The sequence below is a fragment of the Haliotis rufescens genome, unplaced genomic scaffold, assembly GCF_023055435.1.
Source record: "Haliotis rufescens isolate VD_foot unplaced genomic scaffold, xgHalRufe1.0.p SCAF_59, whole genome shotgun sequence".
In the NCBI taxonomy this organism is placed as follows: domain Eukaryota; kingdom Metazoa; phylum Mollusca; class Gastropoda; order Lepetellida; family Haliotidae; genus Haliotis; species Haliotis rufescens.
In genome coordinates, this window is record NW_025964323.1 from 1,016,409 (window position 1) to 1,036,749 (window position 20,341).

Sequence of the window (20,341 nt, forward strand, 5' to 3'; positions counted from 1 at the left end):
TATATAATTTCAGCATAGTTTTCACGAGGGAATTGATAATGTAATCTGCCTTCATATTGAAAATGACAAGAACATGTTGATGAGTTAACAGTAAAAGAAGATGATTAATATATAACTCCACCTGCCGGCGTTTCCTTCACACTTGACAACGAGCGTTAAAAGGAAAACGGGTTTTCTCACATGCAATTCATCACCTGAAAACTGAAAAACTACGGATATAACGAACTCAAAGGCACCACTCTATGCATTCCTAATTCAACGGTATGTCAGTTAACACAACTAATAACGTAAATATAATAAATATCATCATGACTATGAACCACGGTACTCTCATCATTTAAATGAGTGCATGAGCCATGTTTAACGCTACAGATGATGGCTTGTACGACTCACAAGACAAATTGAACAGGCCCATAGTGCATCTTACAATTACATCGGTCTGACTGTACACATACAGTTAGTGCGTTTTCTTGTTGTCTAACGCTGCACTCCAGCTAAATGACAATCGGCATGTATATAATCGAATGTGGCCCAGACAATGCAGTGGTTGATACTATGAGCAACGATCCACGTCGGAGTATGCCTAGATGCCATCAAGCAACTTGTCTAGCCTGACCACACGAACCATTAAGTCGCCTCTGACGGCCAACATAGTTTGCTGGGGACCAATTCACCAGGTCCCCATTTTAGTTGCCTCTTACGACCAGCAACGGATGCATTCATTGACCCATCATTCATTCCAGTCGCTCCTCTTGCATTCAAATACATAATTACATATTGATGAATCTTAAAAACTCGGTAAGTACCTTTAAGTATTCGCTTTTAATATCAATGCCTGTTTATGCTGGCCCTTCTAAACGTATTGGGCGAAAGTCCGCCGCGATAGGGTAGCAGAGTTGTTAAAGCATTCGCTCGTCACGCCGAAGACCCGGGTTCGATTTCCCAACATGTGTACAATACGTGAAGCCCATTTCTGTTGTTCTCAACCGTGATATGGTTGGAATAACGCTAACAGCGGCGTAAAAACATATTCACGCACTCTCTTACTAAATGCGTGACATAATGCTTACTGCTGTTGACAAAGAGTTTAGATAAAACGTAATTTGTGTTCCTTGAAACATATCACATAAACCATAGATAGATAACTTCTGAAGTTACTGTACGTATATGTGTTTACACAATCATGGTGCAATATTGCCGAGTGCGGCAATACGCTTGACACGTATTATGCACTTGCATGCGTGTTTCACGGGTGCCATCGGTGGGGAAGGACACTCTCATTTTTTCGCGAACACATGGCATCATCACAATTTGATAGTGATCACGTTTTCTAGTTTGCAGTGTCATTCATAAGCAAATGCTTATTTCACAGTCGGAATTGTACAATGAACTCTGTTTTAAGTAGATATTTCTTATGATTATGGAAATGTTTTTTGTCGCTTTTATTTACATGCAATCCTGGCAAAAACGTGAAATAAGCACCGTTCCGAACCGATTCAGTTCGAGGCTAGTGAACAAAACTACAGTAAAAAACATTTTTAATATGAAGCTGATCCTGTTCAGGGCTATTGAACAAAACTACAGCGAGATATATTTTGAATATGAAACTCATCCTGTTCGAGGCTATTGAACAAAACTACAGTAAGAAACATTTTGAAAGTGAAACTCATCCTGTTCGAGGCTATTGAACAAAACTACAGTAAGAAACATTTTGAATGTGAAACTCATCCTGTTCGAGGCTATTGAACAAAACAACAGTAAGAAACATTTTGAATGTGAAACTCATCCTGTTCGAGGCTATTGAACAAAACTACAGTAAGAAACATTTTGAATGTGAAACTCATCCTGTTCGAGGCTATTGAACAAAACTACAGTTAGAAACATTTTGAATGTGAAACTCATCCTGTTCAAGGCTATTGAACAAAGCTACAGTTAGAAACATTTGGAATATGAAACTGATCCCGGTCGAGGCTAGTGAACAAAACTACAGTTAGAAACATGTTGAATAGTCACCTGATCCTGTTCGAGGCTAGTGAACAAAACTACAGTTAGAAACATTTTGAATAGGAAATTCAAAGGGAGATTACCCCACTATTCTTCTTGCACACACCATGCATGATACCCAAGTCAGGTAACTACAGAGATCAGTAAGGCTTTCATAGTGACAGGTAAACATGCAAAACACTCAGTATTCATTACGTGAAAGTAAATGTGTTGCAAACGTGCATTCGGGATATACGTAACGTCACCAATAGCATGTACAATGTACTTTGTATAGAGTTATCTATCTTGGTTGTCCAGAACTGAAATCCACATCGGATTGAGTGTTTGAGCTTTGATCAACGTTACATGGGACCGAATACGCGTTAGAGTAACCAAGCAAGTCGTACCAGATGATACTCCATTTTTTCGAACCTGGTGGACTACAACACTGCCAATAATCAACGATTGTAGCAGCTGTGGAATAGTAGAGTGTAGTGAATATTTAAACGTTTTATCTTGTCATGTGTAGGATGGCGATTGGCTTAATGAAATGATGGACAGGAGTGGCCCTAACGCAGTAAACTATAAATAGTGCAGAGATCCTCTTCTTTGCATCGAGACGCAGGAGCCTGTCACAGATCTGAAAACGTAAGTCGCAATTCTTATTAAGGAGACAATTGGAAGGAACATGAAATGCAGACAGTGTTGACTTATTATTATTAAGATTATATTCATATCACCTTACATACCAAATACGGAAATCATGAAATTAATGCTTCTTTAAATTAATGCGCCTGCTGACCCCTAGCCAAAATGCGAATCAAATTAATGCGAAGTCCTTCCAACTCTAGCGGCCTTTTAGAGAGAGAAAATTACTTCCATGAGGCTTACCCGCAATATATTCAATCAAAACTTCATTCAACCATATAACAAGTAGCGGCGTAAAAACCTCACCCGGTATTCGTTACGTAATTTCTCGTCAGTGACTTATTACTTCTTACAACTGCTGCCTAATATACCATGATGTGGAATAAATTGTTCTTGTTGTTATGTCCGCTATCCCAATTGTGTTCCGTATTTCATTCAATATTGTTTACATTCTTTTCATCGAAATCGTGTGTAAATTGAATGGTATCTACTATTTTACTATTTGAAATACATGATAGAATAGCAATATTAATCATATGTTTGTTTGTTGTTTAACGCCGCACTCAGCAATATTCCAGCTATATGACGGCGGTCTGTAAATAATCGAGTCTGCACCAGACAATCCAGTGATTGGGATCGATGACATGCATCAACCAAGTCAGCGAGCCTGACCACCCGATCCCTTTAGTCGCCTCTTAAGTCCTTTAGGAATAATACATTATATTGGCGCTTATGTTTCATTATTACAAGGCTCTCAACTCTTCTTCGTCATCCGATCAATTTCGAATATATTCTTTTAGTCCTACATGTAGTCCATGTTGCTCATTCATCAAAAGTCCTCGCCTGGTATATGGACTTAATTATTATGACTACAGCTAATCACTTGTTGATCGATTGAGTTTGCAATGCTGTTGGATCACGTCTTCAAGATCATGGCACGCAAACTACGATTGATTGCTTCCAACTTGACTTCATGCTAGGGCGGTTTCCGCACCTGAGCATCATTTCTCATGTGTTTTTCGTCATCTACATCTTTGCTATGATCCACCACCTGTTAACGGGATGAGGTTAATATCAGCCGTTGATGATGACGTTGCAGTGTAATGTTTAGATTTTTGTCTGAATCACAGTGCTCAAAAGTACTTGTGCATGTTTGTACATGTAGGTTATAGCCCGTGTTTTATACAGTTATGAATATGATGCTTAGCATCAAGTATATTTGAGAGATTGCTTATACTTTCTACAAAAGGTAGGGGATATATAAAAACAGCTGATTACAGAAATACAAGGATGTATCGAGTGATGGTAATGGATGGACAAGAAACAAGAAGGATGGGTGTAACATGCCAATCGACAGAACATGTTCGCGGCGAATTGTAAGAGTAGAAACAACTGAAAATAATGACAGGTTCTTGTCGCTAAAATATGACTCAAACAATGTCGATGCAATGCTAAGGTTTCACTTCCTCTCGTTCAAGCGTGCATCATTAACAGGTTAGCAGTTACCTAGTGCTTGGCGTGGAATATTGTATCTTCTTTTTATTTTAACCAGTTACAATACGGTTGTCTGGAGAAGATCTCAAAGTCATGTTCAAACAAGGACTCCTTTTTCTTGGCCTTGTGGTATCAACTCAAGGGTTTGGCTATCTGGATATGCCTACAGTAGTGACTAACAGTAAGTATGACATCTGGACCATTTGAATAAACCAACGCTTTCTCAGGTCACCTCACGTTGATTTTGTTTTCTTCTGAACTGGGGGGCGCGGGCTGTACAGTTGACTAAGACATCGCAGTTGGCTGTGCAGACTTCCGCTGGCGTGCCAGAAACCGGTGATCATGGGACCGAATTCCAGAACTGACCTGATACTGCTTCAAGGTCTGCGCCACTTCGGGCTTTCTTACCATATCAAACTGCAAAACCCCTAATATAATTAAAATATTGTTCACAGCGGTGTTAAAGCATGCTCTTTGACTAGTCTCAACGCTGTATGGATTGGTTGGTTGGTTTGTTGTTTTACGCCGCACTCAGCAATATTCCAGCTACATGACGGCGGTCTGTAAATAATAGAGGCTGGAAAGACAATCCACTGATTGAATCATGAGCATCGATCCACGCAATTGGGATCAATGACATGCTTCAACCAAGTCAGCGAGCCTGACCACCCGATCCGTTCGTCGCCTCTTACTACAAGCATAGTCGCCTTTTACGGCAAGCATGGGTTGCTGAAGACCTATTCTACCCCGGATCTTCACGGGTGTGCAGTATGGGGATCACTGAGTACACACTGGTGATGTTTATAACATACCTGACGTCCGTTAAAAACCTCTGATCGTGCGTTAAAAAAAACATTCGCCTTGAGTTTGCTTCCAGATGAGGGAACAGTTTATTGAGAAAAGCGTGTTTTTGAGAATAGTTTATCGTTCAATACGTGAAAACTATAAAAATAAAATAGTAACGTTGTTTCTAAAAAACTTCTACGTCTCTTGTTCCGATATGCATATCATGCTGACACATATAACACATGTTGCAAAAGAGATTACGTTGTGTTTTGTCAAATATAAACATTAAACATAAGTGTGCACATGTTCAGAAGGCATGAATGAATGTTTATTTCTTCCAGAGTATGGAACGGACCAAGTCTACTGTGAATACCAGAACATGAAGATGCTCCCTGATTCCATATGGAGAACCACAGAGTGCGAGGAATGCGAATGCACCAAGAGCGGGATGTTCTGCGAGGGGTGAGGAGATGTTTTGTGTTCGTTTTGAGAGCAAGTTTAAGACGTTCGTAATTTAAAATTGTCAAATATGCCGAATGACATCATCTCGCAGTAACGTGTGCTATATCCTTCTTATAACACAGACAAATCAACATGGCATGCCTACCCAAGGTATATTTCGTTTTAAATTGTTTAAAATAAATTCAAAATTGGTCAAATATATTTGCTGTACTTTCATCTGTTTCAAGATTTCCTACTTTATTATGCTCAAATATGGCGTGTGACTACATCTCGCGGTAATGAGTGATATTCTTTTCTTACAACATAGACATATCAACATATCATTCCTACTCAAGGTATATTTCATTTTAAATTGTAAAATAAAAGTGTAAAATAAATCTAAAATTGGACAAATATAATTGGCTGTTCCTTCATCTGTATCTAGATTTGGATTCAATGCGGGTCTGCTTGAGGCACCGGAAGGATGTGATATCGTGAATGATGCATGCAACATAAGGTTGGTGGATGCTCAAGATGACACCAAGGACTGCGAATCTTTCAAACAAGGGCCTCCGCCCCACCTCTTTGAGCAACCAAGCGGGACAGCGTTTGATGCATACTAGTGAGGCTCTTCTTGTGCCCCCAAACGGGACAACTGTAGCTAAGAAACGAATAAAACTGACATGAAACGTCAGCTACGTGTGTTTTGGTTCTTTTGTAATCGAAACGTCAGTTAATAAGATGAAATTACATTTTGTTTTTTTGCAAAGCCAAACTATTTATGGAAACTCATTGCATTTTTCAACTGATGAAACAGGGCTTCGATCCCTGTCCTTATGATTTAGGAACTGACCCTGTGTAATAGTACCAAAAGCCGTTGCAGGGAGAACGAAAGGTCGGGAGCTCGATCCCCTGGCCACGTCATAACACCACACGTTAAAGATGATACTTGCTGATACCCTGCCTGGCGTTCGACATATTTGGGACAAAACAAGGATAGCCAAGCTCGAAAACCCGTACACTGTGTCAGAGTGGGATATCCATGTTAAACTGCAGCAGTGGGCCTGCACCCTAGAACCGGCATAAGTCCGGCAAGAACAAGAAGCCACACATACACACACGTCGCTATATGAGTGATATGACCTTCACCTCTTTACTCAGCAGCCCAATGGGGATGCTTTAAGGTTTGGTCAGAATTTGCCACCTAAAAACAACAGGGATTTACAAATATTTGCAGTAGGTCAATGAAACGTTGTACATGTCATCCTTAGGGCAGGGCAGTCAACTGGAATTGTTTCACACAGTAAATGATAGGGCATCAGAGTATGGAAAACCTATGTTTTATTGCTTTCAGACGTTTCTATACACGGATGGGAACCCAGCAACTAAAGTACACTAGTAAGCCAGCTCCATAGACAGAAGCCCGTGATCATGAAGATCCGGTTTAGAATTGATCTTCAGCAATCCATGCTTGTCGTAAGAGCGACTAACAGGATCGGGTGGTCAGGCCAGCTGACTTGGTTGATGCATGTCATCATATGCCAATTGCGTAGATCAAAGTTCTTGATCGCAATCACTGGAATGTCTTTTCCTGACTCGATTATTTATAACCCGCCTTCAAAAAGCTGGAATGTTGCTCTGCGGTTTTAAACAACAACGAAACAAACAAAACAAAGGCACCTTTTTGACAGACATGTTTTGCTTATTGTTTATTATGTAATAGAAACAAAGAGAAGAAACTTCTGTTTATTTGAAAAATTCCAATCCAATTAAAAAAATAATAACAGGAAAGTTCCCGTATGTGATATATGACCTGATATGGTAATGTACACTGTTATTAAAACATGGTTTATGAATGTGAATGACTCGCAGAGGACATATGAGTTTGGTCATCAATTTCATTGAGACGACCCGAAAACAACTGAATAGGATCTGGAACATTTCTGAAATAGTCAGGATTTAATTTCTCAGCACACAATGTTTCAAAAGGACCAATTGGCCATCGTAAAAATCCACGGTGATGAAGGTTGGCCATCATCCGGTTTCTTAGATTTCAGGAAAGCAGAGAAGAGGTCACTTACACAAATATCATCACGGACAGGCCTTTCAACCTGGAAATAAAATCAGGCGAACCAGAATTCGAACCAATAATTGTTGGTTTCTGACACACCATCGAAATGCTGAAAAGCGAATTGCGACGCCTAATTTAAGGCGACTGTCCCCAAATGTAAGACGAAAGGCCACAGTAACGAAGGTCATTGACGTTAACAATTTGGTGAAACCAACGAGGCATGGTGCTGATAAAATCATACGCGTCATCTTTCTAATATTTGACTTGCGGATCCATGCCACGGCAAAGACATGCTACTTAGCACAGCAAATCCAGGCGCATACGACCACTGGGCCACCTGTACACCTCTTTTTCGACGATTCGATAACGTTATATGTGTCGTTTCGCGCTGGGAAGCCTTCACGTCGTTCTCGTATTTCATGTTGTTGTCCCACACCCCTCCTACAATAACAACCATTGTACTCTAGATCTTAATGACCAGATCTAGAGGCCGTTTCATGTCATCTGAACGACAAACAAACCAGGCGCTCAATCATAGTGTCCGCCCCTATGTATGACAGGCGTAAATGCCCTGCAAATAGTTAATATCCTTTCAAGCAGTAGTCGATTCTAAGGGATGCGGAAGTAAAAACGGGGAAATCTGAAGAAACAAAGACCGCATAGCGCTGCCTGGACGACCCCCCCCCCCCCCCCCCCACACACACACACACACCGTACATTTCGGAGAATGTGAAGACTCCCCCCACCCCCCACCCAACCCCACCCCACCCCCACCCCCAACACTGCAGCTTTCTGCATTACCCAGAATGTCAGAAGGGCTGTATTCCTGGCAGCAAACCCTGGTTCTCTCCTAATGTCAGTCACCGGACTGGGATGTACCAAACCTAAGGAATAGAGAACAATGGGGAGTCGGACAACTTGGTACTTCGGATGCAAGCTCGACATTTCGAAGCGAGGTCCGCATATTTGCTCAGTCCTTCCCGAATCTTGTCAGTCACATTAGCGTCAAAAGGGACAGAAAATTGAATATTATAAAGTTTTCATTGGATTTATCAAAACGGACAAGATCAGGTTTTTTGGCCTGAATAGGTCTGAGGCTGAATACGCGCCTATTCCAAAGAATTTTGTATTTATCATTTTCCATGTCGCCCTCTACATATTCCGGGTCGTAATAAAATAATAGAGCCACTCCATCTGAGATACTGTGTTAAAGCCAAGGCTGTGCAACCACTGACAGTGTGCTGGACAGTCTCATTAAATGCATTGCATTATCTACATTTCATATTTACATTTTGATGCAAAATCACACATTGACGGTTTCGAGTGGGAAGTAACTGGTCTTCCCACTCGAAACTATCAATGTCTGATTGTAAATGAAATGTTTTATGTATTATTATTATTATTATAAGTATTATTATTATTATTATTATTATTATTATTATTATTGTGATTGTTACACTCATTTAATGTACGCTTAACATCCTGCTATTTTACAATGTAAATTAGTCATATTGTTGTAGGTTGGGTGTAACTATTTCGCAAGGTGGCTGGGGGAAATAACTTGTAGTTTTTCAATTTATTTTTTTATATCCAGGGTGTGGTTATTATGCTCTGCGTACGGAAGAAACCAGGCCATGAATGTTAATTGGAAATTTTGAATGTACTTTTATTTGGTATGTCCGCTAGTTATAAGGTGCAATTAAACTTATTTTAAATTGTATGCATTCCAGTGAGGAGTTCTTCAAGGTTATTAGGGTAACATATTTTTTAGAATTTTCAGCCAGGGCTCCAATATTTCCATTTGTATGTGAAGCACTTTAATCTTTGATATGGGGTCACGGGTGGCCCAGTCGGCTGAGGCGCTGTAATTTGCTGTGCAGAGCCGCGTCCCCTTGGCACGCCATAAATATATGACTGTGGGTTCGGATCCTGGTCTGCTCAATAATGTTTCTAGATTTGTCAACACTCATACCCGTGCTCGTGGGTTTCACCAACGTGGTAAACGTCTGAAACCTGCATCACTTGGGCTTTCCTCCAACATCAAACTGACATGCTGTTTAAACTGACTAACTTAATCACTCAGTAATCTTTGATAGGCATATGGCACAAGAACATCGTATCATACAAAATGTGACATGAAAATGTTAGTTCACGAGGACCTGGGCTTCAATCGTTGAAATGTAAGTGAGTGTTGGACGATAAAACGCGATGGTACCGAGCGAACTTATCAACTTAAAGCATAAGGTATTGTTTCAAACGGAGGCAATTTCACTTATACATCCTGCTCTACCTGTATACGACTTTATATATTCATGTTGATATATATTAACATATATTCCTACATTACAAGTTTAAATTATCCTACAATTGTGAAATTGTACTAAAATTGTATTCTCGCATTTACTGTACTATAGTTACTCTAATAATATTATCTTCTTTTTGGTATATATCGATATCGTCATTTTGTTTTAAATTGTGAACACATACGAGTATCTATTCCGCTGGTATGACAACGCCCGTTACGGGGCAAATTTAAATTGGCCTAAGATAAATAAATTATTTCATAGGAAAATGCACATTTATATATCCTGTTGAGCGTTTGTACCTGTAATTGATGTCCCAGCACATGTCCAGCCTTTTGATAAGCGACCTAGATGTTTTCAATAGAAATATTTCCTTGTGCATTCTAACTCAATATTCTTTCAATCATGATACTGTCTGTAGTTTCAATTTCGACCCTGCATTTGAATTTGAATCTACAGGGAAATCCTATAAACAACAAGCTCACACTGCCAACAACTTTCACTATTGCAGTATGCCTACACACATAATATTTCTCATAGGGGCACTGATGTACCAGACATTATTTTCTTAGGTAAAAGCGGACTGCTGTCAAGTTACAGCGGCCCACAGCTTTCCTATAACATGAGGGCATTTTTATGATAATATTATCCATTTTAGATATAAAACTTGTTTGAATGTTCACACTTAATGCATTATATATTCCATTGTTAACGTTTGCGTTTTTATTAAAGCCTGGTATTGGAAACATATGTACTGGTCCCGTCATTTATACTGGTTGTAAGTGTCAAGTTTTCATTTTGACATGACATGTGCGATAAATATACCAAATAGTGTAAACTTATTGGCATAATAAATTCGTTATGCTGTCGTACCCAATACGCCTAACCTAATACGTTTCTGCTAACCTAATACCGTAAAGGGCAAATAAAGACACGATAACTAATAGTATTCTTTGTTTTTTTCACTGAGCATTATGGAATTTGCGCCATGGTGGTTGGCCTATTTTACAGGTTTTTTTAGTTTATTTCATTGTTTCTTTGTTTGGCGTGCCATGTAGCGAGATAACGTTTTGTCTTCTTTACAGTGTCACATGTTGCTGTCATGAAGTGAAAAATAGTTTTCAGGTGACATTAATAATCCTAATGTCAAGACAACTTAACCTTCGCAGATATTACCCATGGTAAAACAAAACTGAAACGGTGTGAACAATAAAAGTTCAAAATAAACTCACACTGTATCGACATTTACTTGAAGATTTGATAATGCCGACAGTTTCAATTTCCTGTTGATCGAACAAAGGCAACTTTCGGTTCACAAATTTAAAGTAATTATGCCAAATGTTTACACAGACGAAAGAGTAGATTCGATATGCAACCTAACCTTTGATCGCATCAATTCAAATGCCTTGAACGCTCGAGGGGACAATTGCCGTCTTACTCAGTACCCTGGTGTGAAAACTTACTGCGTGCAGACTTCAGGCTTACACGGATGGGATGGAGTAAAATGTTTAACCTTTAAGTTTGGGCATTTTGAATCCCTAGTTTAAAATAATTTGGATAAATAAGTGAATGTCGTAATGTCTATTGTAGTAACACTCAGATGATGTGGATGAACGACGTTCGTTTCATTAAAAAATGGAATAAAACCAGATGTTAATATGAGCGACTAAGATCATGATTACTTACGCAATATAGATGTTTCAACATTATATAGAAATAAATAATAATAATAAATAATAAAAATAATAAATAATTATTTATTTCTATACAACGTTTTATATTATTTTATTTCTATAATAAAAATGTAATAAAACCAGATGTAAATATGAGCGACTAAGATGATGATTACTTACACAAAATAGATGTTTCAACGTTATATAGAAATAAATAATAATAATAAATAATAAAAATAATAAATAATTATTTATTTCTATATAACGTTTTATATTATTTTATTTCTATAATAAAAATGGAATAAAACCAGATGTAAATATGAGCGACTAAGGTCATGGTTACTTACAAAATATAGATGTTTCAACGTTATATAGAAATAAATAATATAACAACTCGTTGTGAGATAAATGGTACATGACAGGCAGGACTGCAGTAATCTGTTTCCTACACTCCCTAAAATCGCACCATTGTATCAGCTAATCGATGCATATTTTGTCTATTCATTGGTGCATAATTACACAACACCCGCTTACTGCCGAAACCTACCAGGAAGCACTACACCAGCGTTGTGTGGAGTAGGGGACTAGCTCTTCACGCTGCTGTCTCTCTGTGTACCAACACCGGTCTCACGTTAATCAGTACTCAGCGGTGTGATGCTGTAGTGGGCCTGGCTATACTTCTTCCAGTCTTTTAGTGAGGTGCCATCGCCTCTGTACATGGACCCGTGTGTGTGAGGCGGTCTCGACAACCAACCCGGATCTGTGACGATTGAGGTGCCATCGCCTCTGTACATGGACCCGTGTGTGTGAGGCGGTCTAGACAACCAACCCGGATCTGTGACGATTGAGGTGACATCGCCTCTGTACAAGGACCCGTGTGTGTGAGGCGGTCTAGACAACCAGCCCGGATCTGTGACGATTGGAGGAGGCAACTGACACGGGTAAATCAAGTAGTCTGTTGGCATGGTGATTACATAATCCATGCATAGTTTGTACGATTCTGGATTGACGATAGGCGAGACCGTCTCATCTTAGTGTGACCGTTTTCACAAGAAATTACGAAGCCAGTGTATCATTATTGCTCTTGTTTCGATTTGAGCAGACGCTCATTCCTACGGAGATCGAAGAATAATAAAGGCGATGAACACACAATGCCATTTAGAAAGTGGTCAAATGTAACAAATGTTATATTTGGGATAACACTTTCTTAGTAAAGTACAGATTCTAGAACTTCTTTTGATAGGTTGAGTCACATCCGGGATTCGAACAGATATACTGGAATTGAAAATAATGAAAGATTATGTCCATATTGAAAATCAGGGGGCCATTCCTATATTGAAAATGAATTTCATGTGTTATTTGTTTGCGGTATTTATAAAGAAATTAGAAACAAAATGCATTGGTAAATTTATTCATGAACCGTATACCATGCACACGAAAGTGAGTCTTTTACAAAAAATGTAAACCAGGAAGCCATATATAATATTGGTTTATTTCTGTGTTATGTCTATAAAATTATCAATGCTAGAAATTTTTAAAAAGTGAAAATATTATACATGTTTGTAAATGCGTATGCACAAATATTAAATATGTCTGCATTTTGGGCCAAAGGCCTTATAACGAATAAATTTGACTTGTCTTGTCTTTTGCCTGAATTACAAACAGGAAAGTAGTCGGTCATAATCTGACTTCGGTCATAATCTAAGTCAATCACAAACCTGGAGTTGATATCATACATAATTATTATGTTTGATACCAGTTATCTCAAATGGGCTAATCACCGACATGTGTGAGAAACCTAAATCTGGTTTGGCTCATTCTGGATTAGGTGTTAAAGTTGTTTATCGTGTGACTTGTTTCATATTCCTTCTGATTGTTTAGTTATGTTCAGTCTTGGGATTGTTCACATTTTACTAATAATGTGGTCATTTTAAACAGCACGTCATAGGAGGAGAGGGTATGTTTCAACTTGCCTGATAATATTAGATATTATACAGTATTCAATAAAGCCTGGCCATAGTTTAGGATGATAGTCATTCAGTCATTTAGGACAACCGTTTCTGGGAAGCCTGTTTCGCTGTCGGGGACAGGTGGGGGTTATGTGTGAATGAAGATAATACAAAATACAACATGGACCAAAGATGACAAAATACGGGCGCAGCTTTATTTCTTGACAATACCACCCGTGAAGATCCGGCATAGAATGAGTCTTCAGTAACCAATGCTTGCTGTAAGAATCGACTACCTGGATGGGTTGGTCAGGCTCGCTCGCTTGGTTGATGTCATGCTCACTGAATGTTCTGGTCTGGACTTGATTATTTACAGACCGCCGTCATATAGCTGGAATATTGCTGAGTGCGGCGTTAAACAACAAACAAACAAACAAACAAAGGTAGCTACAAATGAGGAAATAACAGATTTTCCTTCTGTGTTTACGACAGATGGACAAGACGTTGGAGGACATGGAAGACGAGACAACAGCGGATGTGAACCAGGGCACGGGTGATGTCTTTGTTTTATGACGTGAATTTGGTAAAAAGACAAAAGAAAATAATGGACTCACCATGCATTATTCCATGTTTGGGGTTGTTTGAGACAGGATGTGTGTTCAGTCACTGCAATTATTTTCTGTGAAAGGAACCAAGCCATTTAATTATTATTCACAACCTATGTTGTTGAGGACATCGAGCATGTTCAAAGCAACCACATAATCAAAGCCTTCAAAACTACCAATCCACACACACACACATGTAATTTAAGTCCTTTATACTTTCACTTATATCAATGGTCAAGATAGGTTATATATACTCGAAGTAACATGTAGTCGTGTGAACCCACACGATTCCACTGTTTCTATATTCCCTCATTATGAAAAGACTGTTTGTGTTTTTTCTTGTCCTTGTTTTTGGAGTCATTCATGCAAATGAAGAAATCATTTCTTGTTTGAATATATAAAATCAGATCTGTATGCAATGTCTTATCTAATTTTACTTTTCTTTCTTAGGTAGTGTAACCAATACTGGAATAGCAGGCGACGGCACGGCAATCGGTACCAATGTAATCGGGAAGATAGAGGCCAACACAGTTAATCAGGGTATGTCTTCAACACCTTTACATCTGATATTGTTTTGCCATTTCAGTAAAACATATTGTCATAGCGACCGATTTGGGACAACCAATGTCTGAATGAACATTTAATTCCAAAGGCTAATTACTCTGTTGCCATGACATCTATATGCCATGAATCACTTAATTGCCGTTATTTATAAGATGCTAATCCCAATTGTTTATCCACATTGAATTGTACAATAACTGTCTACAATCCTGACCCAGATTGGCAACTATGTCACTGATTACTTATTGTTGTTTATATTTATGACTTAATCCATGTCAGGCTATATAAGCCTTGGTCCAGAGGTGGAAATCAGAGAAAGAATAGATTACCCTTAGTCTAGATAGGTTTAGGCTAGGTGTTCCGGGGCACCAAGACAACAACCACTACCACTATGTACTGACCTGGCACACTGTGTTTCTTGTATGTATATATATATCTACCTGTATAAAGTAAACGTGTATATACCGCAAGCCATCGACTCCGTGTTGTCACTTCCTACCGAGAACCATTCGCCGACCCCATGCATAATCGAGTATGCAAATTAATCGTAAGCAACGTCACGTGTGTCTACAAGGCACGTGCACAAACGCGTTGTTAATACCATGGCCTTTTAACAGATAACACACAGACACATAGTCACCGGGTCAAAATGTGTGTCCTCCACGTTGTGTTATTTGTTGCCATTCTATCGCCAAATGGAAAAACAATGTATATATTGAGGAATAATTCATTCACATGAAAGGACAAGCATACCATTATGACGTGTCTGTGTGAGGGGGTTTAGGAAGGCAATTTGATGGAGAACTTTGACAATAAATCAACTAATTTGTCATATGAACATTTTTATTATGAATGTGTTTGATGTACTGTGATGTTATTATTATTTAAGGTAATACGTTTTAATAACTGCATATCAAACATCACTGCCACCCCCGGAAAAAACTGATTGCCCAAAATGCTGGACGATTCGGTCCGTCAGAGCCGTTTAGAAGGTTAGAGATGCATCTGAAGGAACGGTTTCCTGTTTCATTGGTAGCTGTTTGGAGAGGAAGTATGATATTTTGTTGTGAACAAGAGTGCAGAGAAGATGCTAATGTTTATTTCGTAAAGTAATAAACATTTTATATTAATTTCAATTCCAGTGGTTGTCAACATACAATCGCCAAAGGAGCAGACAACACAAACAACAGGTAATATTGGTACATGTACACAGACAACAGGTAATATTGGTACATGTACAGAAGCCAGGTAATAGTGTCACCTGTATACCGGTGTCCCGGTATAAACTCTCCCCCGTACAAATTCTCCCCCCGGAGATTTTATACCGGTACAGATTCTCCCCCGGCGAATCTGTTCTGAAATAAAATCTCCCCCGGGCGGATATATTTCGCGCCCCCCTCAGTATAAAGTCTCCCCCCTGATTATTCGGTTTGTTGCAATGTCTTTAAGTACTATATTCTTTAAATAGTTATCTTTAATGTAAGGAGGGTTACTTTAAAAAATAGATTATGAAATATGGTCATAATGAATTGATATTTCAGAATATTTTATTTGGTAACTGTACCTTCCATCCTAAAATAATTATAAGACATAATCATACCAAACAAAGGATGGGAGACATGAGTCTCTACAGAACTTGTTGTTTCTAATACAGTTGTTGTTGTCTGTATACATTTTTTTAATATACCAGTTTGAGTCTACATGTGAACACAATCGATGGTTGAAATGTTAGTCTAAGAACAAAACATGAACTAATTCTAAAGAACTCTGATGTATAAAGTTACCTTCATCTTTGATTGACTGATGTATTTTCAATCTTTATTCAGCACTGAAGAGGCCACAGGCCTATAGTACGAAGCATTAAGTTTATGAATAAACTGTTATAAAGTATTCATAAAGTATCAGGGGTCATTTCAACTTGCAAAATGATTGACATAGTCCTTTATAGAGCGAGGATTGGGCTGTTTTCTCACCCGATTGACTGACATACAACATTCACATGGTTTAGAATGGTACAATGAATGGTAAAGCATGCAAATTACTCTAATACGCGATATTTCATAAGAAAATATCATATCTCCGTTAAAACATAAAACCAATATTTATGAGTCTACATATTGATATAAGACTTTATCACTGTATCCAATTCCAACATTTTAGATATAAACTTTCGGACAGTTCAGTTCAAAATTCTTCAACCTTTAATACATCACAGGGATTTGTAGCTAGACGACGGGAATCTACAGTCTTGACTGTGTGTGTGTTTTTTTATGAGAATGTTTCTCACCGACCTTAGCGTGTAGGGGTGTGATGTCCTGGGCAGGAAATGACAGTGTTTTGACTACTCGTCTTTCATTAATTAACGTTATGGGCATCCCTAATTAACATTTACTAATTCATGTTAAACCAACACAGGATGTTTTCTGGAAGTGGACAATCGCGAATGTAATAGGGCTGACACGACATGTGTTAATAACTGTCCTAGAACTTCTTAAGTTACTAAACATTCTTTATATCTAACGACTAATATTATATCCACCTATATACCACTTTATTGTCTCATACTGCGGTAGTAAAGAAAACACAGTGCTCAAAGTGAAGCCCTTTTCACTCCACATTCTCAACATCGTCTCTATCAGAAGTGTTTGGCAACTATTGAACTGCATGGCAAGTATTTATAAAACGACCGGACTCCAAGTAAAGAATGATTTGACAAGTCTAGATTGCCTAAGTTCTGGTCCTGAAATCAAGCATCGTTCTGGGATCCATGGGGGGGGGGAGTATTCTGGGGGCGAATATATTTCGTGACACCGGAACTACTGATGTAACTGATTTCAGAGATCTTATTAATCCTCGCAAACATTCGGTTTTAACACTAACTACGTAAAAACTGTCAACATATCCACGCCGTTATACTCTGATTAAAGATCTAAAATATATTCCTTAATACAGGCTACCATTTGAAAATGGTATCAGTGTAATACCAGGGGCTAGAATATCATGGTGCAACCAGGTTTCTGTTAAACATACAACATCATAACTATCTAATTCAGCATTGATTAAATCTACTTTAAAATCTACTAAGACTGCGTACGTTTACATGTTTAATCTTTATAAGCAAAGTAACCCAAAATATAGATAATGTGTATCATCTTCCCGAAATGATTAGCATGTAGAATAGATTCAAAAACACCTGTATTGAACAACATCAACCGGCATCGTCAAAGCAAAGTGTACATGTAATTGTTACAATGGGGCTGGCGGTGAATATTAATGAAGAACATCTTGTTAAAAAGACACACCGAAACTGATTTGCATAACTGATGACCACAACATATTGCAAAATATCAAAATAGTAAAAATGATACAGTTTAACCTCACACTGAAGAGAAAACAAGAACGACACAGAAAAGTAAAATAGTACGTCATATAGAACTGAGATAAAGTAATCTGAGAAGGGATTCATACGTTATATACAACTTAAAAATATAATATTATGAAAAACGAAAGGAAAGGTGGGACACCCCCCACCCCCCACCACACACCCCACACCCCACACCCCACACAAGTAACTAAATGTATAATTCAGAAAAAATAAAGGAGATAAAAAAAAATGAATAAAAAAACACATAAACAAATTAACATTAAAACTATTGGCAACTGCATGGCAAGTATTTATAAAACGACCGGGGGAGGAAATATTCTGGGGGGAGATTTTATTTCGTAGGGTGGGGGAGAGTTTATTTCGAGAGGGGCGGAACTGTACCGGTATAAATTCGCCGGGGGGAGATTTTATTCTGGGGGCGAATATATTTCGTGACACCGGCACTATATAGCTAGTTAATATTAGTACAGGTACACAGACACCAGGTAATATTGCTACAGACACCAGGTAATTATGACACCTGTACACAAATATTTATAATTATGTTATTTATCTTTATATAAATTTAACGCACCACTGACAACATTATCTTATGAAATGATTACCTCTGCATCCCACATAGCACGACATGAACAGATTCAGTCTATTCTACGAATCCTGTTTGTCTCCACAGCCACGGCCAGAGGAAAACATGTCAAATGTATTCTAATGTGAAAACACAAACCTTAGTCAGACTTATCAGACTATATGTCAGACTATAATCAGTAAACTCACACAAACCAGCTTTAGTCATTCCCTCTCCGAAACGCTACGTTGCTATCAGCCATATTGTATAATGTATAAATAATGCATCCACTGTTTCATATCAGTGTAAGATGTGAACAGTAAAGCTGTAAGATACAGATGTCCGATATGTTGGTTTGTTGGTTGGTTGGTTGTTTAACGCCGCACTCAGCAATATTCCAGCTATATGACGGCGGTCTGTAAATAATCGAGTCTGGACCAGACAATCCAGTGATTGACATTATGAGCATCGATCCACGCAATTGGGACCGATGACATGTATCAACCAAGTCAGCGAGCCTGCCCACTCGATCCCGTTAGTCGCCTCTTACGACAAGCATAGTCGCCTTTTACGGCAACCATGGGTTGCTGAAGACCTATTCTACCTCGGAATCTTCACTGGTGCCGATATGTGAACAGAGTTTACTTTGTTTTGCAGCACGGACAGACGCCTGGGTAGACTCCGAAATCCATACATGCTGCAAGTCGGGGAACCTAGCGAATGTGAAGCGGATCCTGACAAAAAGTCGGGTTGACGTCAACAGTAGAGGAGAGATGATGGGGACACCGTTGATGATGGCGGCATGGTATGGACATAGAGATGTGGTAGAGTTCCTTCTGAGTCAAAACGCTGATGTGTCACTGATGGACCAGTACGGTAACAATATCCTTCACTACGCCTGTTGGGGAGGATATGTGGAGATGGCGAAACTTGTCCTCTCACACAACATGGCGGACATCAACAGTAGGGGAGGTTGGGGCAGGACACCAGTGATGTGGGCAGCAAATAAGGGTCACAGAGATGTCGTAGAGATCCTTGTGAGTGAAGGAACAGATGTGTCACTGATGGATGATTTAGGTAACACCATCCTCCACTGCGCAAGCGAGGGAAGCGATGTGGAGACGGTGACGTTTGTCCTCTCAAAAATGAAGGTTGAGGACATCAAAGCCAGAAATGGGGTTGGGAAGACAGCAGCCGAAGTGGCGGAATACGAGGGCCACAGGAAACTGGTGGATCTCCTGGTGGATTATCAGTGAAGTGAGAGTAGCCTGTGCAGGAGGACGTAGTTTCATGTTGTGCGGACCCGTGAAGATTCCGGGGTGGAATAGGTCTTCAGCAACCCATGCTTGCCGTAAAAGGTGATAATGCTTGTCGTAAAAGGCGACTAACGGGATCGGGTGGTCAGGCTCGCTGACTCGGTGGATGCATGTCATCGATTCCAATTGCGTGGATCGATGTTCATGATATCACTCACTGGATTGTCAGGTCCAGACTCGATTATTTACAGACCGCGGTCATATAGCTGGAATATTGCTGAGTGCGGCGTTAAACAACAAACCAACAACAAAAACAATCATATTGTGCGTGGTGTGTGCCGTTCACATCGTCGTTTTTTATATATCTTTTGACTAATGTGAGGTTTGTTATGTTTTCGAAGAAATAAAAGTTGTAAAAAAACTTAGAAGCATTTTTGTCTTCTTTTGCATTTGGAACCTTGCATAACCAGGCAAATAAATTGTTTACTGAGCGTGACTGTAGATTACGTGTGATCAGTATATAAACACCACGTGTCGTAATATCTTTCTGAACGAATTGTATGTAATACATGTATATTGTATGTAATTGATGCACCATCACAATGAAGTCACAGTGCTATA

At 39.0% G+C, this 20,341-nt stretch overlaps 2 protein-coding genes across 2 annotated transcripts; both read left to right on the forward strand.

Moving 5' to 3' along the window:
• Positions 1-2,221: 2,221 nt before the first annotated feature.
• Positions 2,222-6,046, forward strand: LOC124142865 (beta-microseminoprotein-like). The gene is made up of 4 exons (XM_046511549.2): positions 2,222-2,631; positions 4,184-4,306; positions 5,253-5,373; positions 5,798-6,046. Exons 2-4 carry the CDS (start codon positions 4,219-4,221, stop codon positions 5,973-5,975), a joined length of 387 nt encoding a protein of 128 aa, XP_046367505.2. The 5' UTR covers positions 2,222-2,631; positions 4,184-4,218; the 3' UTR covers positions 5,976-6,046.
• Positions 6,047-11,919: 5,873 nt separating this feature from the next.
• LOC124142836 (ankyrin repeat domain-containing protein 50-like) lies at positions 11,920-19,879 on the forward strand. Its single transcript, XM_048385459.1, has 5 exons — positions 11,920-12,340; positions 13,841-13,901; positions 14,404-14,493; positions 15,657-15,704; positions 19,122-19,879. The coding sequence occupies exons 2-5, from the start codon at positions 13,841-13,843 to the stop codon at positions 19,718-19,720; spliced, it is 798 nt and encodes a 265-aa protein (XP_048241416.1). The 5' UTR covers positions 11,920-12,340; the 3' UTR covers positions 19,721-19,879.
• The last annotated feature ends 462 nt before the right edge of the window (positions 19,880-20,341 follow it).